At 47.9% G+C, this 21,058-nt stretch overlaps 1 protein-coding gene across 2 annotated transcripts in view; it reads left to right on the forward strand.

The window, feature by feature from the left end:
* LOC146869462 (interferon-induced 35 kDa protein homolog) overlaps positions 1-21,058 on the forward strand; it is a 205,280-nt gene that overhangs the window by 60,010 nt on the left and 124,212 nt on the right. For both annotated transcript variants that reach the window (XM_085599858.1, XM_085599857.1), the window contains one exon: positions 2,556-2,672. In XM_085599858.1, the coding sequence (XP_085455984.1) occupies positions 2,556-2,672 (117 nt within the window). The remainder of the gene's footprint in view (positions 1-2,555; positions 2,673-21,058) is intronic.

Genomic DNA, 21,058 nt, shown 5'->3' on the forward strand with positions numbered 1-21,058 from the left:
CTGTTGAAGGGGAGCAAGGGCCAGTCTGGAGCAACCAGACCAGTGATGAAAAACTGTCGTGGTGCGTCGTGAAGAGGGCCACAAGCCGACGGCGAGTGTCCGGACAACGCGGTGAGCAGCAAGGAGCAGAAGGGCCCCACGCAGATCTCGTGGATGCTGGGGAGGCAGACTTCGGTGCTGGAGCTGCTCAGGGTTAGGGCTTCTCAAACCCTAGGTGCACTCACTCGAGGATCCCTCGGTGGTCGTGCTAGATAAGCGTAGTGCAGGTTCTGAAGATGGCCGGTCCCGCAGGTCTCGTCACACCTACGAATCTCAGCTGGGCTGACGATGTAGGTAGAGGTCAGAGATGGCAGGGAATCCGGGTCTCGTCGAGCTGGGCAGTCTTGATCCGTAGGAGAGACGTACAGCAAACCACAAGCGCTTAGGTGGTGCCTGCTGGTGCAGGGTGGCTACTCCTTAGCCACAAGGGAGAGTCTTCAGAAAAAGTCAAGAGTTCCTTTCGTGGAAAGTAGTTCAAGATTCAGAATTATCCCATTTGGGATGGGGACCCGCTCCTACCTTTATTCTAGGAAAAGGGGCTGGCCCGTGACTAGGTCCTACCTATGGGTGGGACCAGGAGGGGGGTGGTTACACCCCTATCCTTTGTCCGGCTTCGCCCCAGCTCAGGGGCTGGGGTGCCCCCGAAACTGGTTTGAGCCGGGCTATGCACAGTGAGCACCGGGGTGCCACTTGCAATCACCTTCCTTTCAGCCCTGCCTACCTGGGATACACAAACCCTGTCTGGGATGGTGCTAACACCGCCCTCGACAGGAAACCCTTTGTCCAAGCTCCCCTCGCTGGAAGGTCTCCCAGCAGCAGGAGGTCAGACTTGTGTCTGGTGGCAGCATCCATTTTGTGATGCTGAGGCTTGAGTCAACTTTAACCGGGGTTCAAGGTTACTTCCATGTCGTGTCCCTCTAGAAGGGTGGAATGCTAACCCCGTCGCCAGAATTGGCGAGGGGTTCGTATTCCAATTCGTATGACACCTTACTCGACATGTTTGGGTGATGCGATGCCAAAGTTAGCAAATAACCGCGAGGATTATAATGCATTTTAAGGTAGATGGCACGCGTCACCATGGAATAGCTATTAGGACTTGGTTCCGCAAGCCGTCGACGGGCTCAGCTCGCGCCAGAGCACCATCTCACATGATTCCCCGCACTCTGCCTTCAGGATTGATAAGGCCTGCCATAGGAGTGACTGATAGGAATCCATGTGTCCATTTTAGGGTTAGGTATAGGAATACTACACCTACAGCAACGGGTGATTACACCACCTTGCCCCAGCTGTCGTGCAGCCAGTTGTGTCAGATTTGGGTGGCCATCCAGGGGTGGCATAATACATGCTGCAGCCCCTGGTAGGCCCTGGGTACACCGATGCCCTGGATACCCGTGGTATGCTGATACAGGGACTGATAAGGCGGCCCAGTTCCAATTAGTGGATGCACCTAATGTACATGTGTGTTAATCTCGAGAGAGAACAGCTAGGCTGTGGGTCTGATTGGCAGGCCCACAGCCAGGGAAAGTCGTAAACCAATGAAGCAAAAGCAAAAAAATCTGGGTGATCATAGGATTGCAGAACCTACTCTCCTACACCTGCCACAATCCAGACATTCGCCACTGCAGTCCAACAGAAGTGGAGCTACCACTGTGGGAGTGGGTGTGTGAACCACACCGGCCTTGCCGTTAGAACTGCAACTCTATCCAGCATGTAAAAGGAGGCATGTGATTGAAACGCGAGAATAGAATGCGCAGAAGAGCCTGCTGCATGGAACGAAGACATTTTGCAAAGGGGCGAGAAACGTTTAAATGAATTATGCAGCTGATGTTTAGGGTCACTTGAAATAATCTGCACCTCTACTTAATTAATATCTCTGTCCATAGAATACCAGGAATAGTAGCTATTGGAAATCTCCTAGAGTAGGAACTGAATACCTGAAGATCTATTTTTGCCTTTAGGTGCAATATGAATTAGAAATTATTCGAGAAAAGTAGATTAACATTAATTAAAAGCGTGAGATGAATGAAAAGCAACAATCCTGAAAATATGAGCTCTGAAAGCAGAACATTATTTGAGGTAGACAGAGACTTTCAACATTTGGTGTAGAACACCTCACATGAGAACATTATCACTAGAAGTTAGGCTGAGACCTCATGGGGGAGGTTGAACCCTTGGAATAAGGGAGAGACCCTATGGATTGAGGAAGATGCATAATGCATTGAGGCACTGATCCTGACTAAGCCATTGACACACCTGAGTCTAATAAAGAACCCTTGGGGGGAGGCAGACATGCCAGGTATGGTGGCCGTGATCTCCTCAAGTGAGGAATACACCAAACAGAGTGAGATGGAGACAAAGAGGGGTAAAGCTGAGTACATGTGGGACAAGACATCAGCCTTATAGTGTTAGAATATCACTCATTACTTTGAGGCAGAGGTTCCTTGCGAGCAGTCACCTATAACCGTTTCTTTCTATTTCCATTCATCATATTTAACCTTCGTTTTGTACTTTTGCAGAACAATTTGTTTAAGGCGCAAGAGGAACATGACATGTTGCTTGAGAAACGCTCTAATCTGCAAAGGCAACTGAAAGAAGAGGAGAGAAGGGCGGCGATAGTACAGGAAGAAGCGGAGGTAAAAGCGAAATTAGAGGAAGAGATTGCGAGGGAGTTGTGCCTGTGCCGGTCAGAAAATTGCAGATGGGTATTCATGCCAAAATGTGTTTTTTTTATCACTGTGAATGTAATAGACGTGTGAAAGCACAACACGCTCTCGCCACAATGTGATGTTTTGCACTACATAATGCCAGGAGTTTCAAACATGCTTCTAAATGGAGAGAATTACATCTGGGCCGCAATTCACGTGACAAGATCTCAATCCAATGTGTATGTCAAGCGAGAAGAATTAGGGGAAAAGGAATGTTGAATGTGAGATAAATTAAGATAGATAATGCTCTTATTTCATTAGTGTCAGAAAAGGGCTTCTGCATTATGCCAACTCACTACCAAATATCGTACTTGACATCACCAATCCATAGAAGCATAGGCTATTATATGCTCCTCTATATGCTATTGAGTGATCTTGCCCCTCATTATATATTTTCCTTGTTAGCTAAAATTTTATTATATATGCTAAAAAAAAAAGGTATATTATTATTTTCGTTAGCGGCGCCTGAGTCAAAATACTGACTGGTCCAAAAATAAAAAGGGAAAGGTTTATCATAAGCTGACAATAAGCCAAGGCAAACAATACAGTAGTTAACACACATTCAATGTGTTACAGAAGTGGATGCATGGTGCATGTGTGCACCAGATTTGCTGTTTAATCTTGACACCTGAAGCTTGATCAGTAAGGGCTACATGTTTATTGGTGCAATGTACAGAACAACGAGAGGTTAATATTTCTATAATAGTCACTATGACAGTGTCCTGTTTTAGTAGTTTCCTCTTTTTACCTGGGATCAACCTCTGAAAGGAATCCACGAACAGACCATATACACTTAGAATTTGTTTATGATATTGAATAACTTATTATTTTAAATTTGCGTAATTTATAATTATTGTGCATTTTCTTTATGTTTTTAGACAAGATACATTCACTTAAAGGTACCTTGTGACTTGAAATACCTAAGACAGATGCTAAAAATGGAGTTAATATAAGACGTATACTTTAAAACTTCTTCGGACCTGCGAGTAGTCAGTGGCGCAGCACAGGTCTAAAGAGAATGCATTCTAAAGTTGGTGGCCTGAAATTGTAAAGGCCTAACTGAAATGCATTACTCTGAGCAGGAAGTGAAGTCCCAATCTAAGCTCTGCCTGGGATGTAAGGCCAGAAAAGCTGGGCTCCAGATAACACAATAACACACATTAGATTTCAATGCACTGTCAATTCTTCTGCAACAACATCTCAGATCTTCAGCAAAAAGTAATAACCGCCATTTACTAGCACTTCAACCAGACCTGACAGACCTTGCCAAACATCTATTGATCTTATCCAGAGAAACAATGCTAACTTCATGACCCCAGAAAAAAACTGCTAAGAAATGAAGTCCATTCACTAAGGTGGTCCATCGGACTACTGCCCCGCACAACGCCCACTCTAGAGGACTACAACCCATCAGCCCCATGTGCACACCTATTCTAAGCGCCTCCACCTTTTGTGCAGCCATTCCAGATGCATGCACTCATGCAAGGGACCTCTCACTGCTGAAGAAACCCTCCTTGGACCCTTCAATGCTCGCCAACTACAGACCAATCTTTTCTGTGATCTATCCACAGATGCCTCACCCAATACCCCAAAGACCATCACTCCTCAACACCACTCAGTCTGGTTTCAGACCGAAACACAGCAACACAGCATAGAAACGGCCCTCTTTGCCGCCATGGATGACATTGGCGTGACTCTGGACGGAGGAGTTATGGTGGTCTTCATCCTTCTGGACCTCTCTGCAGCATTTGTCATGGCCTCCCACCTCATCATCCTCTAATGCCTGTACAAAATTAAAATCCAAGGACTTTCATCTGATGGATTAGCCTAGCACCACAACCTTCCTCTGCGGAGTTCCACAAGGATCTTCCCTGAACTCTAATATCTTCAATGGATATATGATCCTTCAGAAAGCGTCATCTGCTTTTACTACATTAACGTCCGCTCCTCAGATCAAGTTAATTGCCTGTATGATGGAAATTGCCCACTGGATGAAGACCAACTGTCTGAAGCTGAACACCGACAACACCGAAATCGTGACCCTCGGGAAGGGCCGTGGGACTAGGACCAACATACCACCCCTATGCCAAAACCTTGGGCTCGTCATTGACAGCAAACTCAACATGACCACCCAAGTCAACATTTTCCACACCACGTGCTTCCACACCCTGAAATGCTGAGGAAGGTTTTGAACTGCCTCCCAATCAGCACTCAGACAACCATCACATACTCTCTTGTCAATAGCAAGTTGGATTACGGGAACACCCTTTTTGCTCAACTGAAAACTCACCTGAAGGCTGCAGACCATTCAGAGTTCGGCGACCAGAATCACTTGCAGCCATCAATATATAGCAATAGGATGCAGGCACCTACCATCTTGGTGAACATTGAAGAGGGAGGAAAGGAGGAAACTTTCATGATAAACTGAATTAGCGCCGGAAAGGGTTTTTGACAATCACCAGATCCTCTGTTTTGTCACCATTGATCTGGAAGAAATTATTCGCCATCTATCCTTTAGCGGTGTAGAATTTTGAAAAAATATCTACTTTTCCAAATGACGAGATGACTCAGAAGTGTGCTTGTCCAGTAAAAACCTTTGCTGCCCCATTCAATGCCATGTAGTGAGGTGGCAAATTATAGCAGAGTTCTTCTTAAACCAGAGCTATTATAATAGCTTCTGCATCTGATGATGCCATGCTGTCGTTATTCCAGGCTGTCATTATTGTAGCCTTTCTGAGAATACCACACTCAGAAAATATCAGTGCTCTTTTCCGTCAGATCTCTCCTTTGAATATTCACATTCTCTGCATATGGAGAGGCTCTGTTTATGCCAGAGTTCTGGCCACGGTAGGTCTCTAAATATGGCAGCACTTCAATTTTGCCAGAATTCTGATTATAGCAGAGTTAGGGATAGATCAGTTTTTTAATTATACCACTTCTCCGTTTCTTACTTTAGTTTTATAATAAGTGTCTTGTGCATTGCTCTGGCAAATTTCGTTTTAAGTATTCACTTGGTTTCACAAAATGTTACTTGAAATATACTTGAAGTTCAGTGCATGGAGTGCCCACTAAGGATCAAGAAGACCACTCACAGTCTAAGACTCTGTGCACAGTGTAGTTCAGCAGATCCATTCATCTCAGTGTATCTCATTTCTTCGTGGTTGCTATAGTTGTGAGATAGGCCTGATTCTTACATCTGTTCAGGTGTGTAAATTTGGCATGCCTGCACAACATTTGGCTTTGCACTCATTTAAAGAGTTGCGAAGTGTAGAGTCAGGACTGGAACGCCCAGTTATATGAAATATGCATAAAGTTACATGTATATGGGTATTCACCAACTACTCCCCAACCCCTTCTGATCCTGAAAGAGGTCATTCCTTTTCTCTTGACCGGGACAGCAGCAAAACCTTTTCCAGGGGGGGGAAGGGACTCCACCACCCCTTGACAAAAGGTGGGGTGTAGGAAAAGAAAGAGCTTCTCCATGAGGGAGAGCATTGTTGCCCTGGAGAAGAAAAAGCAAAAAGAATTTATACTTTGCAAGTTTTCACAAGAGCAAATATATGTTTGTATGATTGCTCGAACAAAAATGGGATTCAGAAATATTTGCTAGAAGTATACTGCAGCTTCCAGGAGTTTCCAGGCCTACTTCTGTATACTGTTGTGACTACCGTGACATTAATGAATCTACAACCATACCAGGCCGTAGAGAGGTGCGTGTACAGTTGTGACTTTCTTTAAGAACGGGCCCCTCATTTATTTATTTTCACGTTGCCATAGTGGTTTTGCCCTTCTTCATTATTACTTTTTCCAGACATATTCACATGTATCAAACATGTTTTATTAAATGATGTTTTAAAGAAATGGCATAAAAGTTATTTCAGAATTGCACTGCACCATTTTGTCGAGTTGCATACATTTTGATAGCACTTTGGCAACAAATTGCACAATAGTTGAGCACATCTGGCTGTAACCATCGCTCATTTTTTTTTTACTTGCAGAGGGGACATTTTATTTTGAATGGAATCACCAACCTTGCTTCCATTTTTGAACATGTATATGTATTCCATCAAAGAGCATTGTAGAAGCTCTATTTTGCAAACGTGTATATATTGGAAATCATTGTCCGTAAAGTAAGGTTATCCTTGACTCTAAATAATGTTGTGGTTGTTCAGCAATAGAAATTCCATACCGCCCATTCAATAGCACACAAGCAGTTTCCATAACGACTGGTAGGGATTGATGACATGTTGTCATATTTCTTTAGGAGTTTAATATATTTTGCATAAGAAAAGTTTTTAAAGCTAAAGGAATGTACTACTTCCACCAGTTGATAAACATAACGTTTGAACAAGGTGCACTAAAGGTCTGTTCAGAGCATATTGGAGGAAGGGGAGTTGTTATACATCCTAGGGTCAAAGTATCGCTTCCTTGGGGACATCGTAGGAAGCGGGCCCTTGACTCTTTTGGAAGCCTTCAACTTTGATGTAATGCAGAGCTATCTCTAAGCAGTGTGTTTTCAGGACTTGACTACATTTATTTTCAGGGTGGAGGCCTCCTAGACAAGCATGCTTCCAGACGGCTGTTCCTTTGGGCATTGGAAGATTGTTGCAGGCGCTCTACCTTGACATATGTGTGACTATAGGAGGCGCCCACCCAGAACAGACCATGAGGCAAGTAGCCCCCGGCACTAGGTATTAGTTCCTGGTGAATGAGTTAAGAGAGGTAGGTCCTCTCAACCTCTTTTATTGCACCTTTCACTATATTTTAAATAAGTTTAGGGATACATATATTTAGCCCTGATGAATGCTTGAGATCTCCTCTAGGCTACAATAGAAGGGCAGAAACATGTTGGTATAACAACTCGGCGGTACTTAACGGTCATAGTAATCACGTACATCCTCTGAGTTTACCATGTGGGATTTTTTAATCAAGCCAATGATACCACCTGAGTTAATGATACTTTGTGGTATATCTTAAGGTTTTTTATAGATATAGAACTGGATCCAAGTATTTAATCCAGAAGAAAAATTAATATTCGAGGAATATGAGCTGCAGATTACACACTTTTGCATAGATTGCCATCTGGTGTTGGGCCCGGATGTTTGCAGTTTGTTTTTCCTGTTGGAAAGTCTTTGGAAGTCACGAGGTCTGTGACTCCTCCCTTGGATCGTATTGCGCATGGGCTTCGGCTCCATCCTCAGATTGTTTTTTTCCGCCATCGGGCTCGGATGTAATACTTCGCGCTCCGGTTCCGAACTTTCCAGTTCAACAATCAACGCAATATCCTCGCTTATCGGTATTCTTCAGATCCAGATGTCCTCAATCATCGACGCTTCTTTGATTCCAGTCGTCGACGGCGGCCTTCGGGCCTATCCCGGCTCCAGTCTCGGCTGGTGGAAAGAACTCCATTCAAGAAGTGCCCTCGATGTGGGTCCAAATTCCCCCACACCGATCTTCATGAGGTGTGCAACCTCTGCCTCACCCCTGAACACGAGGCTCGAGACTGTCCCGCCTGCAAGTCTTTTAGATCGAAAAAGACTATTCGAGATCGAAGAGCCAGACGCAACATGGCGCACTCCTCGACCTCCGCTCCATTCGACATCTTCGGGGACGACGTCGAAGCTCCAAGACAGCAGCACACCGAAGAAGAAGACCTCGTCAGTGCTTCAGAAGCCGATGACTCGGATGTGGAGGACATCAACCCGGCGCACAGGGTCGTGAGTACTATACCCCCTCCCACACCCACGCCGACACCCAAAAAGGCTCCGGTCACACCTTCGCCTTCGGGCCTAGGCAAGACCAAAGACACTGCTTCAACCACCCCACCTTCGGGCCCGGTGAAGAAGCCAAACAAGCCTTCTGGTGGCTCGGGCTCGAGCCAGCCTGCCAGCGGTACTGAAAAACACACTTCGGCACCGAAACACAAATCGGCCTCTACCTCGACACCGAGCTCCGCATCGAGGCCCTCGGGGTCCAAACCAAGTATTTTGATGCCGACCAAACCACATAAAGCCATCGGCACCGACACTCCCGCGCCGAAGTCCACCTCAGCGCCGACAAAAAAATCGGAGGTTTCTAAAAAAAACAGCACGGACAAGCATAAAAAGTCATCGGCCCCGAAATCCTCGGCGCCGACAGAACAACCAATTTCACAAGAACTGTTTACGCCAGATCCCTTACAAAAGACACTTACCAAGGATACAAAAACTGGACATTTGGTTCTCTCTTCTAAAAAGAGACACTTGGACAAACCAACTCCACCTCCACCTCCAAAGAGGATGGACACTGCTACCTCCCCTTTCAGAATTCCTTCCCCACCTCCTCTACCTCCTTCACCCTCTCCCCCTCCGCCCCCCCCCACCTTCTCCACCCCCACCTCATCGCTCCGCGACCTCGTCTCCGGACGATGATAATGAAGGGGACCTATATTATCCAGGGGGTGTGCCACAGGACCCCACCCCTACAGGATCCCCAGACCCATCATATGACTATAATAATCCTGACGTTCCAGATGTCCCACAAAATGACCTCTACCCATCCAGGCCATCTCCACCGGAAGACTCATTGGGTTTTCATCACCTACTTCAGAGGGCGGCACATTACCACGGGGTAGAACTACACACTGACCCAGGAGAGGAGGATTTCCTCCTCGACACCTTTGATACCGCTCATAGGTCTACAGCTATACTACCTATGCTTAAGGGGGTGATAAAACATGCACCAGAGGTCTTTAAAGACACAGTTAGGGCTAGGGTCATTAACCCACGTATAGAAAAAAAGTATAAAGCTGCCCCTACAGACCCTGCTTATATCAAAGGGCCGGCGCCAATGGATTCCCTAGTGGTCTCTACCGCACGAAAGAGATCAAACTCCCTGGCGTCAGGCGAAGCACCACCTCCTGACAAGGAGTCAAAGCTCCTAGACGCGTCAGGAAAGCGCACTGTGTCACAGGCAGCCAATATATGGCGTATCGCCAACACTCAGGCGCTATTGGCCAGATACGACAGAGCTCATTATGATGAGTTGGAAATCATGCACCATCTCCCAGAAAAATACAGAAATAGGGCCAATGAATTAATCCAAGAGGGTAAAACCATAACTAATACCTCTATACAATGCGCCTTAGACACAGCAGACACAGCCTCCAGGGCCGTTAACACTAGCGTCCTCCTCCGTCGCCATGCTTGGCTCAGAGTTTCAGGCTTTAAGCCTGAGGTACAGGCCTCCATTCTAAACCACCCTTTTGACCAACAACATCTATTCGGTCCAAAGGTAGATGAGGCCCTATAGAAAATGAAGAAGGACACAGATACGGTGAAATCTATGGGAGCCCTGCAGTCACACCCTCCAAGACGCTCCTTTCGCCGCTCTTCCTTTCGGGGTACGGCCAGAAGCTACTCCTCAGATAGCGCCTCCACTTCCTACAAATCCCCTACTCAATCCACGTTCACAAGGGGTTATCAAAGGGGCGGATATAGAGGCAATAACAATAAAGGCAGAGGCAAAACAAATACCGCCCGCTCTGCCACAACACCTACCCAATGACTTCTCCCTGCTCCCTCCAGACCATTCCACTCCAGTCGGGGGCAGGATACAAAATTTCCTTCGCGTCTGGGAGACCATCACCTCAGACAAATGGGTAACCCAAATTATTCGTTCAGGGTACTGCCTAGAATTAACTTCTACCCCCCAAACATCCCACCCAGGTAACGCCCAATGTCACAAGAACATTCCACGTTACTAAAACAGGAGGTAATCTCCCTCCTACAAAAACATGCCATAGAACAAGTCCCCGCCAATCAGCAAATTTTAGGGGTCTACTCCCTGTACTTTCTGATACCAAAAAGAGACGAGACTCTACGACCTATTTTAGATCTCAGGCCTCTAAACACTTACATACATTCAGACCATTTTCACATGGTAACCCTTCAACAAGCACTCCCGCTCCTCTCCCAGAACGACTTTCTCACCACACTGGACTTGAAAGACCCATACTTTCACATTCCGGTACACCATGCTCACAGAAAGTATCTCAGGTTTGTAGTGGACGGGCAACACCAGAATCACAGAATGTTGAGCTGAAGCAGAAGCTCCAACCTGGTTCCCCAGTTGCAAAGTCTGCAGCTCTGGAAGTAACACCACATCCTCTCCCCTAAGTGCAACATTTAATCAAGTGGTCAACTGGATAAAAAAACATAAAGAGTACAAATAATTTAAAAGTTCTTTGTCGCTATTTGAAAACTCAGAAAATATGTCCTCATTTTAGTTTTTTAGAGCACTAACCATAATTTTGATGCAAATAAGACCCTCTCATATATGTATTTTCTAAAGGAAATGCTCTAGGTATTACAGTTTTGATTACATCAAGATGACGTCAGGCGTTCCACACTTTTGTAATAAATATAGAATGTTAAGAATCTAGTTGTTCATTGGGATACTGTTGAGAGGCAGAGGCCAGGGGCACGGACTCTGAAAATTGAAGGCAGGTAGGAGAGTGCAGAGGCAACAATTTGACCACACTGGGCAGGCAGGAAGGGCAGTGGCAGCACAACAGACTATGGAGGGAAGTGGAAAGGGGGGCAGGGGCAACAAACCAACAATACAGGACTGGCAAGAGAGGCTGTGGCAATATAATAGACCATTGTGGGCAGAAGGAAGAGGCAGTGGCAGTAAAACCATACATGCCTACAGACCCGTTTCAGCCAGGAAACGTCCAATGTTTTTAAGCTCAAATAGGCTTTATTTGATCTGTCTCCTGTCTACAATCTCCTCTTTTTCAATGTAACTCAAAGGGGAAAATCAATCCCCCAGTTTTTTTTCAAAATCTCCTTCTTACCAAGTTCATAATGTTCGCAAGTATGGTACATTGAATCATGGTAGGCAGGAGGAATTGGGGTAGGGACATGGACTCGGATAACAGAGGACAGGAGGGACATGGAGAGGTGCACCAAACTGACCCTACAGGTCAGGCATCAGGGTTTGCAGCAGCAAAATACACCACACAGCGCATGCGGGACTGGAGTGCAGCACAACAATCCATAGAAAGCAATAGGGAGGTGACAGGACCATGCACATGGACAACAGAGAACAGAGGGGAAAGAGGCAACGGTAGCTAGCTGACCATAATGGACAGACAGGAGAGAAAGCTGCAGCATAACAGACCATAAAGGGCAGGAGGGACGGATCTGGGGCATTACAATGGAATAGACAAGCCAGGAGGGAGGGAATAGGGGTCAGCACATGGAAACAGAGGGCTGGGGGCAAGGGGGCAGGGCAGGAGCAGCAAGATGACCATGGAGGTCAGGCAGGATGGGCACTGGAAACAAGACACACCATGGAGAGCAACAATGAGACTATGATGGCATACACACAGACCATGGAGGGAAAGTGGGAGGGGGTCAGGGGCAGCTAGCTGACCACACAGGGAAGGTGGGAGGGGCCATGGCAGCACAGAAGACCATGCATGGCATGCGGGAGGGTTAGTGGCAGCACAATGGCTATGATGGGCAAGAAGGAGGGTGCAGGGGCATGCACAAAGGAACATGGAGGATAGAAGGGAGGGTCAGGACCTGGGCACAGACAAGAGAGTTCAGGGGAAAGGGCCTCACAACAGACCGCGCAGGGCAGGCAGGAGGAGCAGTTGCAGCACAACAGACCAGGGAGGGCAGAAGGGTGTGGCAGTAAAATGGACCATGGAGGACAGGAGGAAGGGGAGAGGGGCATGGCATGTGGACAGGCAGGGTGGAGGTGGCAGGGACAGGTTACAGTCATCTGATAATGCTAGGCAGGTGGGAGGGGAGTGGCAGGTCAACAGAACACTCAGAGTAGATAGGAGTGGCAGGTCCATGGAACGTGTGGGCAAAAAGGATGGAGCAGGGGCATGCACAAAGACATCGGAGGGCAGGGGGAGGAGAATAGGGGCAGCAAGCTAAGCACAGAGGCTAAGCAGGAGGTCAATGATGGGCCATAGAATTGGGCAATGGAGGGCAGGAGGAGTGGAATGGTACATCATGCTAAATGGAGGGCAGTGGCAGCACATGCATGGCAGGAGGGAGGAGGCTAGTCCATGGATTCAGAGAACAGAGGATAGGGAGGAGGTGGATGGGGCAGCAAGCTAACTGTTCAGAGAAGGTGGGTATTAGGAACTTTATTGTTTTTAAAATATGTGTCTGTGCGAACTACTTAAAATATGAACAAGTATGCAGCATAATCTCACTTTTATTCAGGAAGAAGAGGACGTTTGTGACTGTGACTCCGGGCTCACTTGGCAGAAACATCCCCTGACCCTCCACCCCCCCATCGCAACATGTAATGCCCGTGAAAAGGATAGGTGGACGCAGTGTTATATAGAACATAGTCCTGAGAGCACGATTGAAAAGATATAGTATATGGTATAAACTATGCACCAAAAAGTGTGATATAAGATGAACCGGGCGTAAAATATAATATGCAATACATTGTGCGCAATGACAGATTCATTGGAGAGCGCGAGATAGCACAGGCACTAGCGCGTGCTATGCGATATGCACAGGGCAGTGTTGTGTGACCTAACTAGTCTCTAAAGTTGTAATATAAAATATGTGCTGGGGAGTGTAACGTTGCATATGCACTGTGACAAAGATATGGATCCCAGATTGTAATATGTATGGCATAGCGCTGTGCGTTATAACATAGGCATCGAGGAAGGCACGTTGGATGGGGCAATAGAACCCGTGCGAAGTCAAGTGTGGCATGACATATTCACGGGGTGGTGTTACAGTGCACAAGGGCGAGAGAGTGTCATAGCATACGCACTAGCTGGTGGAATACAACACAGAGGTGTGAGGCACTCGACGGGCACTGGTGGGTGTAACAAAGCATCGGGCGCAGCCAGGAGCACGCTGTGACTCTCAAGTGAGGTTCGTCTCCTTTCCAGAGAGTAAAATAAAAAGTATTACACATCCAGCGGTGGATGTGTGTTTTATTAACCGTGAGGGGGGTTTCTTGCATAGTTTGGTCGAATTTTTGTCGAATCCCCTTTAAATGGCTTGGTGTGCGTGTATATTAAATGTGCCCGTCAATAGCTACCCATGTTTGTATAAATAAACAAGGGTGTCTACTTGGAGAGTACCCACCGGCGGGGGCGCCGGAATTAGGCACGGTAGGGCGTCAGACACGTCTGAGCTTCACTAGCGGTGTAAATACCTTCCACGTGGATTCATTCTATACATAGTCGCCTTTTAATGAATATCACGCAAATCGTCATGGTGATAGGTACATACGGTTTGTTCAGCATGTCCTAGGTGTTTCTATAAATATATCAAAAAATATAATAAAAATCAAAGGCCGGCCCCGGGGGATGGGGTCCCCGGGGCCATAAGTGGCCTGAGGAGGGGGGCAACGCATCCCCCTCCTAAAGAATTTTTGAAAAAAAAGGCCATGACCCCGGGGTTGGGGTCCCCGGGGCCGATTTGAGATGTCATCAGTGATGTCATGAGTGATGTCACTGACCATGTCATGAGTGATGTAATATGTGACGTCATCAGCAGTGCATTGCCGGCGCGCAAGTTATAGTTAGCTGAACTAACTATAACGGGGGAATTTCAATGGTTTTGTACGAGTGAAAAGTCCAGCTAACTATAACGCCCCTGAAACCTATGGTTTTTTCAGTTAATTTCTAAGGTTTTTTAAATGCTCATTCATAACTATAACGTGCCTGAAACATATGGTTTTTTCAGTGAATATAAATAAGAATGTAACAGTCTGAGTCTCAGTTCGTATTAATCTGCCTGAGTATGTAGGACTGTGTGTGAATAGGAATGTGGGTGAATATGAATGTGGGGTCAAAAGAATGTGGATGTGTATACATGTGGTGAATATGAATGTTGGTGGCATCCATTTTGTGATGTCAGGGCTCTTTCATATTTCTACCGTGTTTCCACAGTAGGGACATGTCATCCCCTCTAGAAGGGTGGGATCATACTCCCACACCAGTTACTGGTGTGGGGGTATGATTCCAAGTTGTTTGGTACCAAAAACAACGTGTTTTGATGCAGTCATTCCAAAGTTAGCATTTACCGGGAGGTTATAATGCACTTAAGAGTATATGGTTTAACCGCATCCACAAACAGCTACAGAGAATAGACCCTGCCAGCTGCAGAGGGGCTCTGCTCAGGCAGAGGCACCCCCTCACATTGTAAACCAAGCACCCTGCCCTCAGGATTGATAGGGCCTGCCTTAGGGGTGACTGATAGGTTTATATGTGTGCGTATGGTAAGATATAGGAACCTATACCTCAGTGAGGAGTGCTAACACTACCTCACCCAGGCTGCAGTAGCAGGCCTGGGGTGTCAGATTTAGTCTGCTTCCCGTGGGTGGCATAATACATGCTTCAGTCCCTCGTATGCCTGTGAAGTACCTATGCCCTTGGTACCTAAGGTACCATATACTAGGGGCTCATAAGGTACCACAGTATACAATCACTAGTGCATCTAATATGCACTCCAAGTCGTTTAGAGAGAACAGAGAGATTGGGGCCCTGATTAGCAGGGACCCAGCCAGACTATAGCCAGAAACCAGTGTTAACATCAGAAAAGAATTGGGGGCAACATAAGTGTAGATCCTACTCTCCTACACAACCCCCCCCCCCCCCAAATGCAGAGACATTAAACTAACCTTGACCAGTTGAGTCTGGACTCTGTAAGATGGGGCAGTGCACATGGCCTGCTTCAGGTCATCAAATGCCTTTTGACAGCTAGATGTGCACTGAACCTTCTTTGGCATTTTCTTAGATGTAAGATCATTTAAGGGGGTCACTATAGATCCATATCCCTTAACAAACCTCCTATATTACCCAGTCAGGCCTAAACAGGCTCTCACCTGTGTCTGGGTGGTTGGAGCTACCCATTCCATTATGGTCTAGATTTTGCTCTGCAATGGTTGAACCTGGTCTCCACCTACAAGATGGCCCAGGTACACAACCTGACTCTGCCCTATCTGGCACTTAGTGGTCTTGATAGTGAGGGCTGCTTTCTGCAGGGCCTCCAAAACATTTCTGAGGTGGACCAGGTGATCCTGCCAGGTGGAACTAAAGACAGCAATATCATCTAGATAAGCTGAGCAATAAGTTTCCAAACCTGTCAGAACTTTGTTCACCAACCTCTGGAAAGTGGCAGGTGCATTTTTCAAACCAAAGGGCATTACCACAAAGTGATAGTGCCCACCAGGTGGCGTGGCTTCGGCGCGAAGCGGAATGGCTGCCATCTAAGCGAGCTCTGCCAGCCAGACCATAATCCGATAATTCTCATCCTATGTTCGACCTGTGCACGGCTCAGACCCGGTGTCTTCGGCCGCGCTGACTGTGCTCCTGAGTTGTAGAGCCCTATCTTTGACGGCGTGTGCTATCCGGTATGAGGAACCAGACCCGATGCTGGAGCGGCCTGAGGGGAAAATGGCGCCCGCGCTGGATCAAACAGAGAGGTGACGCGCGACTGATCTGCTGTGCCTCGCTGCTTCCGTGGAGATCAGCGTGCGGAGAGAGGGTGCGGCACCGAGGCTTGCCGATCCCGTGTGCCCGGTGACTCCCGCCCCGCTGTGACGGTGCGGGGCAGTGGAGTGGGCGGACGCGGCCGCGGAGGCCATACCGTCGGAGCTGCCTGGGGGCTGGATGGTGCTCCTCCGGGCGCGTGACATCGGCCCTGGGATTCAGATGGCTGCGGCGGTTGCGGACTCTAATTGGGGCTGCTGCATATCTACTCTGCCCTGAAACGGTGAACGGAGACTGCGGATTGCACCGGTGTAGCATTACGTGACCGGATTGGCAGAGGACGCAGTGAATCCCCATGCTGCGGTGTGAATGCTGCAGGACTCACCTGGATACGTCGCTGGGACCCACTGCTGAGCAGGGAGACGACGGTGAGGCCCTCCGAATGCAGTAAGTGGGGTGTGGGGTGGCGGCTGGGCCGGGTGCTGGTCCGGCGGAGTGGTCTTGATAGACGCTGGCAGTGCTGTGGCGCTGTGGAGGCTGGCGGGGCTGGATCTGTCCGGGAGGCTGCGGTGCGGGGCCATCACATTCCTCACAGGCGCCAGGAGTGGGGGCCCGGGGCTTTGTGGTGGGGGGTCCTCGCCGGGGTACTCCAGCGCCCTGATCAGCCTATTAAGCTGAGCTGGTGGCGGTGGGGGGCCCTGACGGGGCCCATGCTGCTGGGTGACGGGTCACTACCCGGAGACTACGAGGCTGACCGTAAGACCTGCAAGCCTCCTGGGTGTGCAGCTGACATAGGTCCTGCGTTGGGTGGAGACTGGATCCTTATCTGACTGGAGCCATCATGCTGTAGAGAGACTTCACTATGAGGCTGGCTTGGTGCTTGAGCAGAGAACTGCGTGGCGGCGGGTCCCGGTCGTCGCGGTGGGGGCCTCTTGCAGTGTTCCTAGAAGGGCTATCCCCTGTGAATGCGACAATCTCTGAGTGGTTGAATAGGGACTCGCTGAGAGGACCATTGGGCTGACGGGACTACTGAACCTGGTGGCGTGCTAGACTACTGCGTGGCATTACACACTGGGTGCTGTTGTTTCAATATGGGAAAATCTGATCCTAAACTACAGTTTGAGAACAAGCGCAGCACACGTGCCACTGAATCAATGGGGGATCAGGCCGGAATGCAAGGTGCCCCGGGATTGTCTGCGGATGTTGAAGAGGACACTAGATCTATACTATTGGAACTGCGTGCTGGCATGAGATCGATTGACAGCAAGATAGATGCGCTGGCGACCGGCTTAGACATAGTCAAGAAGAAGGTAGATAAGCACGAGAATAGGTTGGATGCTCTAGAAAATAGACTGTCTGATATGCAAGATTCCCAAGCCGAGAACAGAACTCAGTTATTACAGATGGAGAAGGTCTTAGAAGTTATAAAGGCGAAGAAGGAGGACTTGGAAGCGCGCTCTAGGCGCAACAACCTTCGCATTATAGGTCTGCCAGAATCCACTGTTATTTCAAAGATGGAGACTTTCATAGATGGGATGCTGAGGGATTTATTTGGCGCTGTGCTGTCCGCAGTGATGATAGTAGAAAGGGCACATCGCTCTCTAGGACCTAGACCTAGGCCGGGCGCGCCACCGCGGCCGATAATTGCGCGCCTCCTAAATTATGCTGACAGAGACGCTATACTGCGGAGGCAAGATCAAGGGCGCCACTTACATATAAAGGAGACACATTGTCTTTTTTTCCAGACTACACCCCCGCAGTACAGGCGGCTAGAAAAGAGTTCATTTCAGCGAAAAAAGCACTGCAGGCTGCCTCGATACCTCACGCTATGCTATACCCAGCTAAACTAAAAGTAACACATGATGGTTAAACACACTTTTTCACTGACTCAAAATCAGCTCTGAAATTTGCAAAGCATGCCAGTAAGTCTGCGCCTCGCCGGAGCGGAGACCGTAGCGGCAGCATCGGGCCTGGAGGACACGGATTAGTTTTGATACACGGCATTAGACCGGCCACCATGGTCGGGGAACTGGATTTAGACTTTAATAGTATTGCAATCATACTTATATCTCTGTTTTCAGCTCCTCCTTGACTTTCCAAAATGTTTTTTCTTTCTTGAAATGTACTGGTTTATACTTCATGGGCGAGCTCGCAGAGAGCGGGTAGCACTACTCTGGCTGTGTGATACCTGGCTCATGGGCTAGTTAGCGACTTTCTACGGGGTGGGATCGGAGTCATGGGTCGCAAGAAGATTTTCTTTTCCATGCGTAATATTAGGTGCCATGGTGCACGGTCGACTTTCATAGCTTTAATCTGGCGACCACACCTCGGTGTGAGCATTCGTTGCTGGTCCACGTTCCACAATGGGCATTCCCCAACTGGTGTGTTACATGGGTTATGGGGTGAAGGGGTGGGTAGATGGAGATGTTTGAGCTCGGCCTAATTGGGAGGTTGGAGTGGGAGGGGGGCGGAGGATATTAGATGTGTGGTATGTTTATTTGTGTTGTTTTTTTGCTTTTTTTATTATATATGATGCGCTGAAGTCGGTTGCAGTGTGGTATGGGACACATACGAGTGTGCCTGGAGGGGGACCTACTGATGCCCTCCTGCAGCTGTTCGAGGGATCACTAGATCGATCACATTCAGATAAAGATAGCTATGAGTGATGCGATTCGATTGCTGACGTGGAATGTGAGAGGTCTCAACTCACCTAAAAAAGTACGACAGGTATTGGCCTACCTAAACAGACATTCGGTGCATATAGCCCTACTACAAGAGACACATTTGACAAAGCACAAGGAAAGGGGTATTGCAGGACGATGGACAGGGTTTAAAATAGCGGCTTCATACTCCTCTTATGCAAGGGGCACGCTGATCTTGGTCAAAAAAGGGGTGGAATTCCAACCAGTGCATGTGCATGTGGATGAGGAGGGCAGGTGTGCGATGGTGCAAGGAAAGCTACAAGGATCACTGGTAACTATAATTAATATGTACTGTCTAATTGTGGACGACCCGGTATGTTTCTCTCAGATGTACACTGTACTCAGGAGCGGGCCAGCAGCCACTGTATTATGGGGTGGCGACCTGAATACTTATTTAAACCCAGATTTAGATAAATCTAACCCACTGATTCACCGCACCCCCCGAGTTGCTAGGAGCATAGCTGGCGCACTTGAGGAGTTTGGCTTGAGAGATGGGTGGCGTGCGAGACATCCTATGGGGAAGGAGGGTACACACGCGACACCACTGCATGGAAGCTGGTCGAGGTTAGACTATTGGCTGTTGGGGGAGGAGGCCATGAGCTGGTTGCGTGGGGTTGTGCATCTACCTCGCATGCTCTCTGATCATAATTCTGTCCAGCTGGATCTAGAGATTCCATCAGTTATACATCGTCCATTTATCTGGCGACTATGGTCAGAGGCATTACTAGACCCGATCTATGATGAAACTATAAGGGGAGCAATCATACAATACTTTGAAACAAACACGGGCACGGTTGACAAGGCTTCCACGCTGTGGGAGGCTTTCAAGGCCACGATTAGGGGAGTATGTATCGGCACGGCGGCGGGTACACTGCGTGATATACGGACACAGCTGCTAAACAAAGAGCACACCCTAAGGGAATTGGAATGCGAGTATGAAACATCACAATAGGCAAGGGTACTTGCTCGCATACAGGAGACACTCACTGAATATGAGAAATTGGTGGAAACTGAATTAAAATACATATCCCGCAGACACACAGTGCGAAGTTATGGGGAGGGTGGCAGACCGGGGCGCACATTGGCGAACAAGATCAAAGATCGTCAAGGTCAAACGCGTATAGATATGATTACAGATGAGGACGGGGTAGTACATTATCATCCGTTGGATATCGCAGAGCAATTCAAACGGTTCTACGAAGACATATACACATCCAGAGGCGGCGCGACTGATGCCAAGACGGAGGAATACTTGGAAGAGGTAGCGTGCGCCTGGCTTTCAGACGCCCATAGGGAATATATCTGCAAGCCTATAGATGAGCAAGATGTTTCGGCTTTATCCAATTGCAAGGCGCCAGGGCCTGACGGTCTTACGGCGGAGTTTTATAAGAGATATGTAGACATAATCCCGCCTCACTTACTTGAAGATTACTGGAAGATTACCGTCGACAATGCGTCAAGCGCTAATCATCACTCTGCTTAAAAAGGACAGACCCCCAGATAGATGTTAGTCTTACCGTCCTCTGTCGTTGATTAACATAGATGCAAAGATATTGGCCAAAATTCTAGCAACCAGACTGCAACCGCTGATGCCACGACTGGTGTTGCCTGATCAATCAGGATTTTACCAGAGAGGTCCACATCGCATAATCTCCGAACCATCTACTCTATGCTCCACATACTTGAACCAAGTCTGCCTGCGGCAGCTGTATTGCTAGACGCTGCAAAAGCGTTTGACTCGGTGGAATGGAAGTATATGTTCTATGTCTTACGGCGGATTGGCTTTCCCCCGTTATTCTTACAGTAGATAGCGGTGCTATATGCAGAACTGTCGGCACGTGTACGGGTTGGGGGTTTGACTTCGGGACCCTTCAATATAGGGAGGGGAACGCGCCAGGGATGCCCATTATCCCCGTTGCTATTTGCGAATATTTTAGAACCATTGGCGTGTGTTATTAGGCTGCGACATAGACAGACTGCACTCAACTTCACCTATCGCCCGGTAGCCATCTCACTGTCCGTAGACGACATGGTGCTTTTTGTTTGCGAGCCATCTCGGTACCTGTCCCAGCTACTCTGTGAATATATCAGATTTGGACACCTATCGGGCTTGTCTATTAATTGGGATAAGTCTATCATCATTCCAC

This window comes from Triturus cristatus, chromosome 1_1 (assembly GCF_964204655.1).
Source record: "Triturus cristatus chromosome 1_1, aTriCri1.1, whole genome shotgun sequence".
In the NCBI taxonomy this organism is placed as follows: domain Eukaryota; kingdom Metazoa; phylum Chordata; class Amphibia; order Caudata; family Salamandridae; genus Triturus; species Triturus cristatus.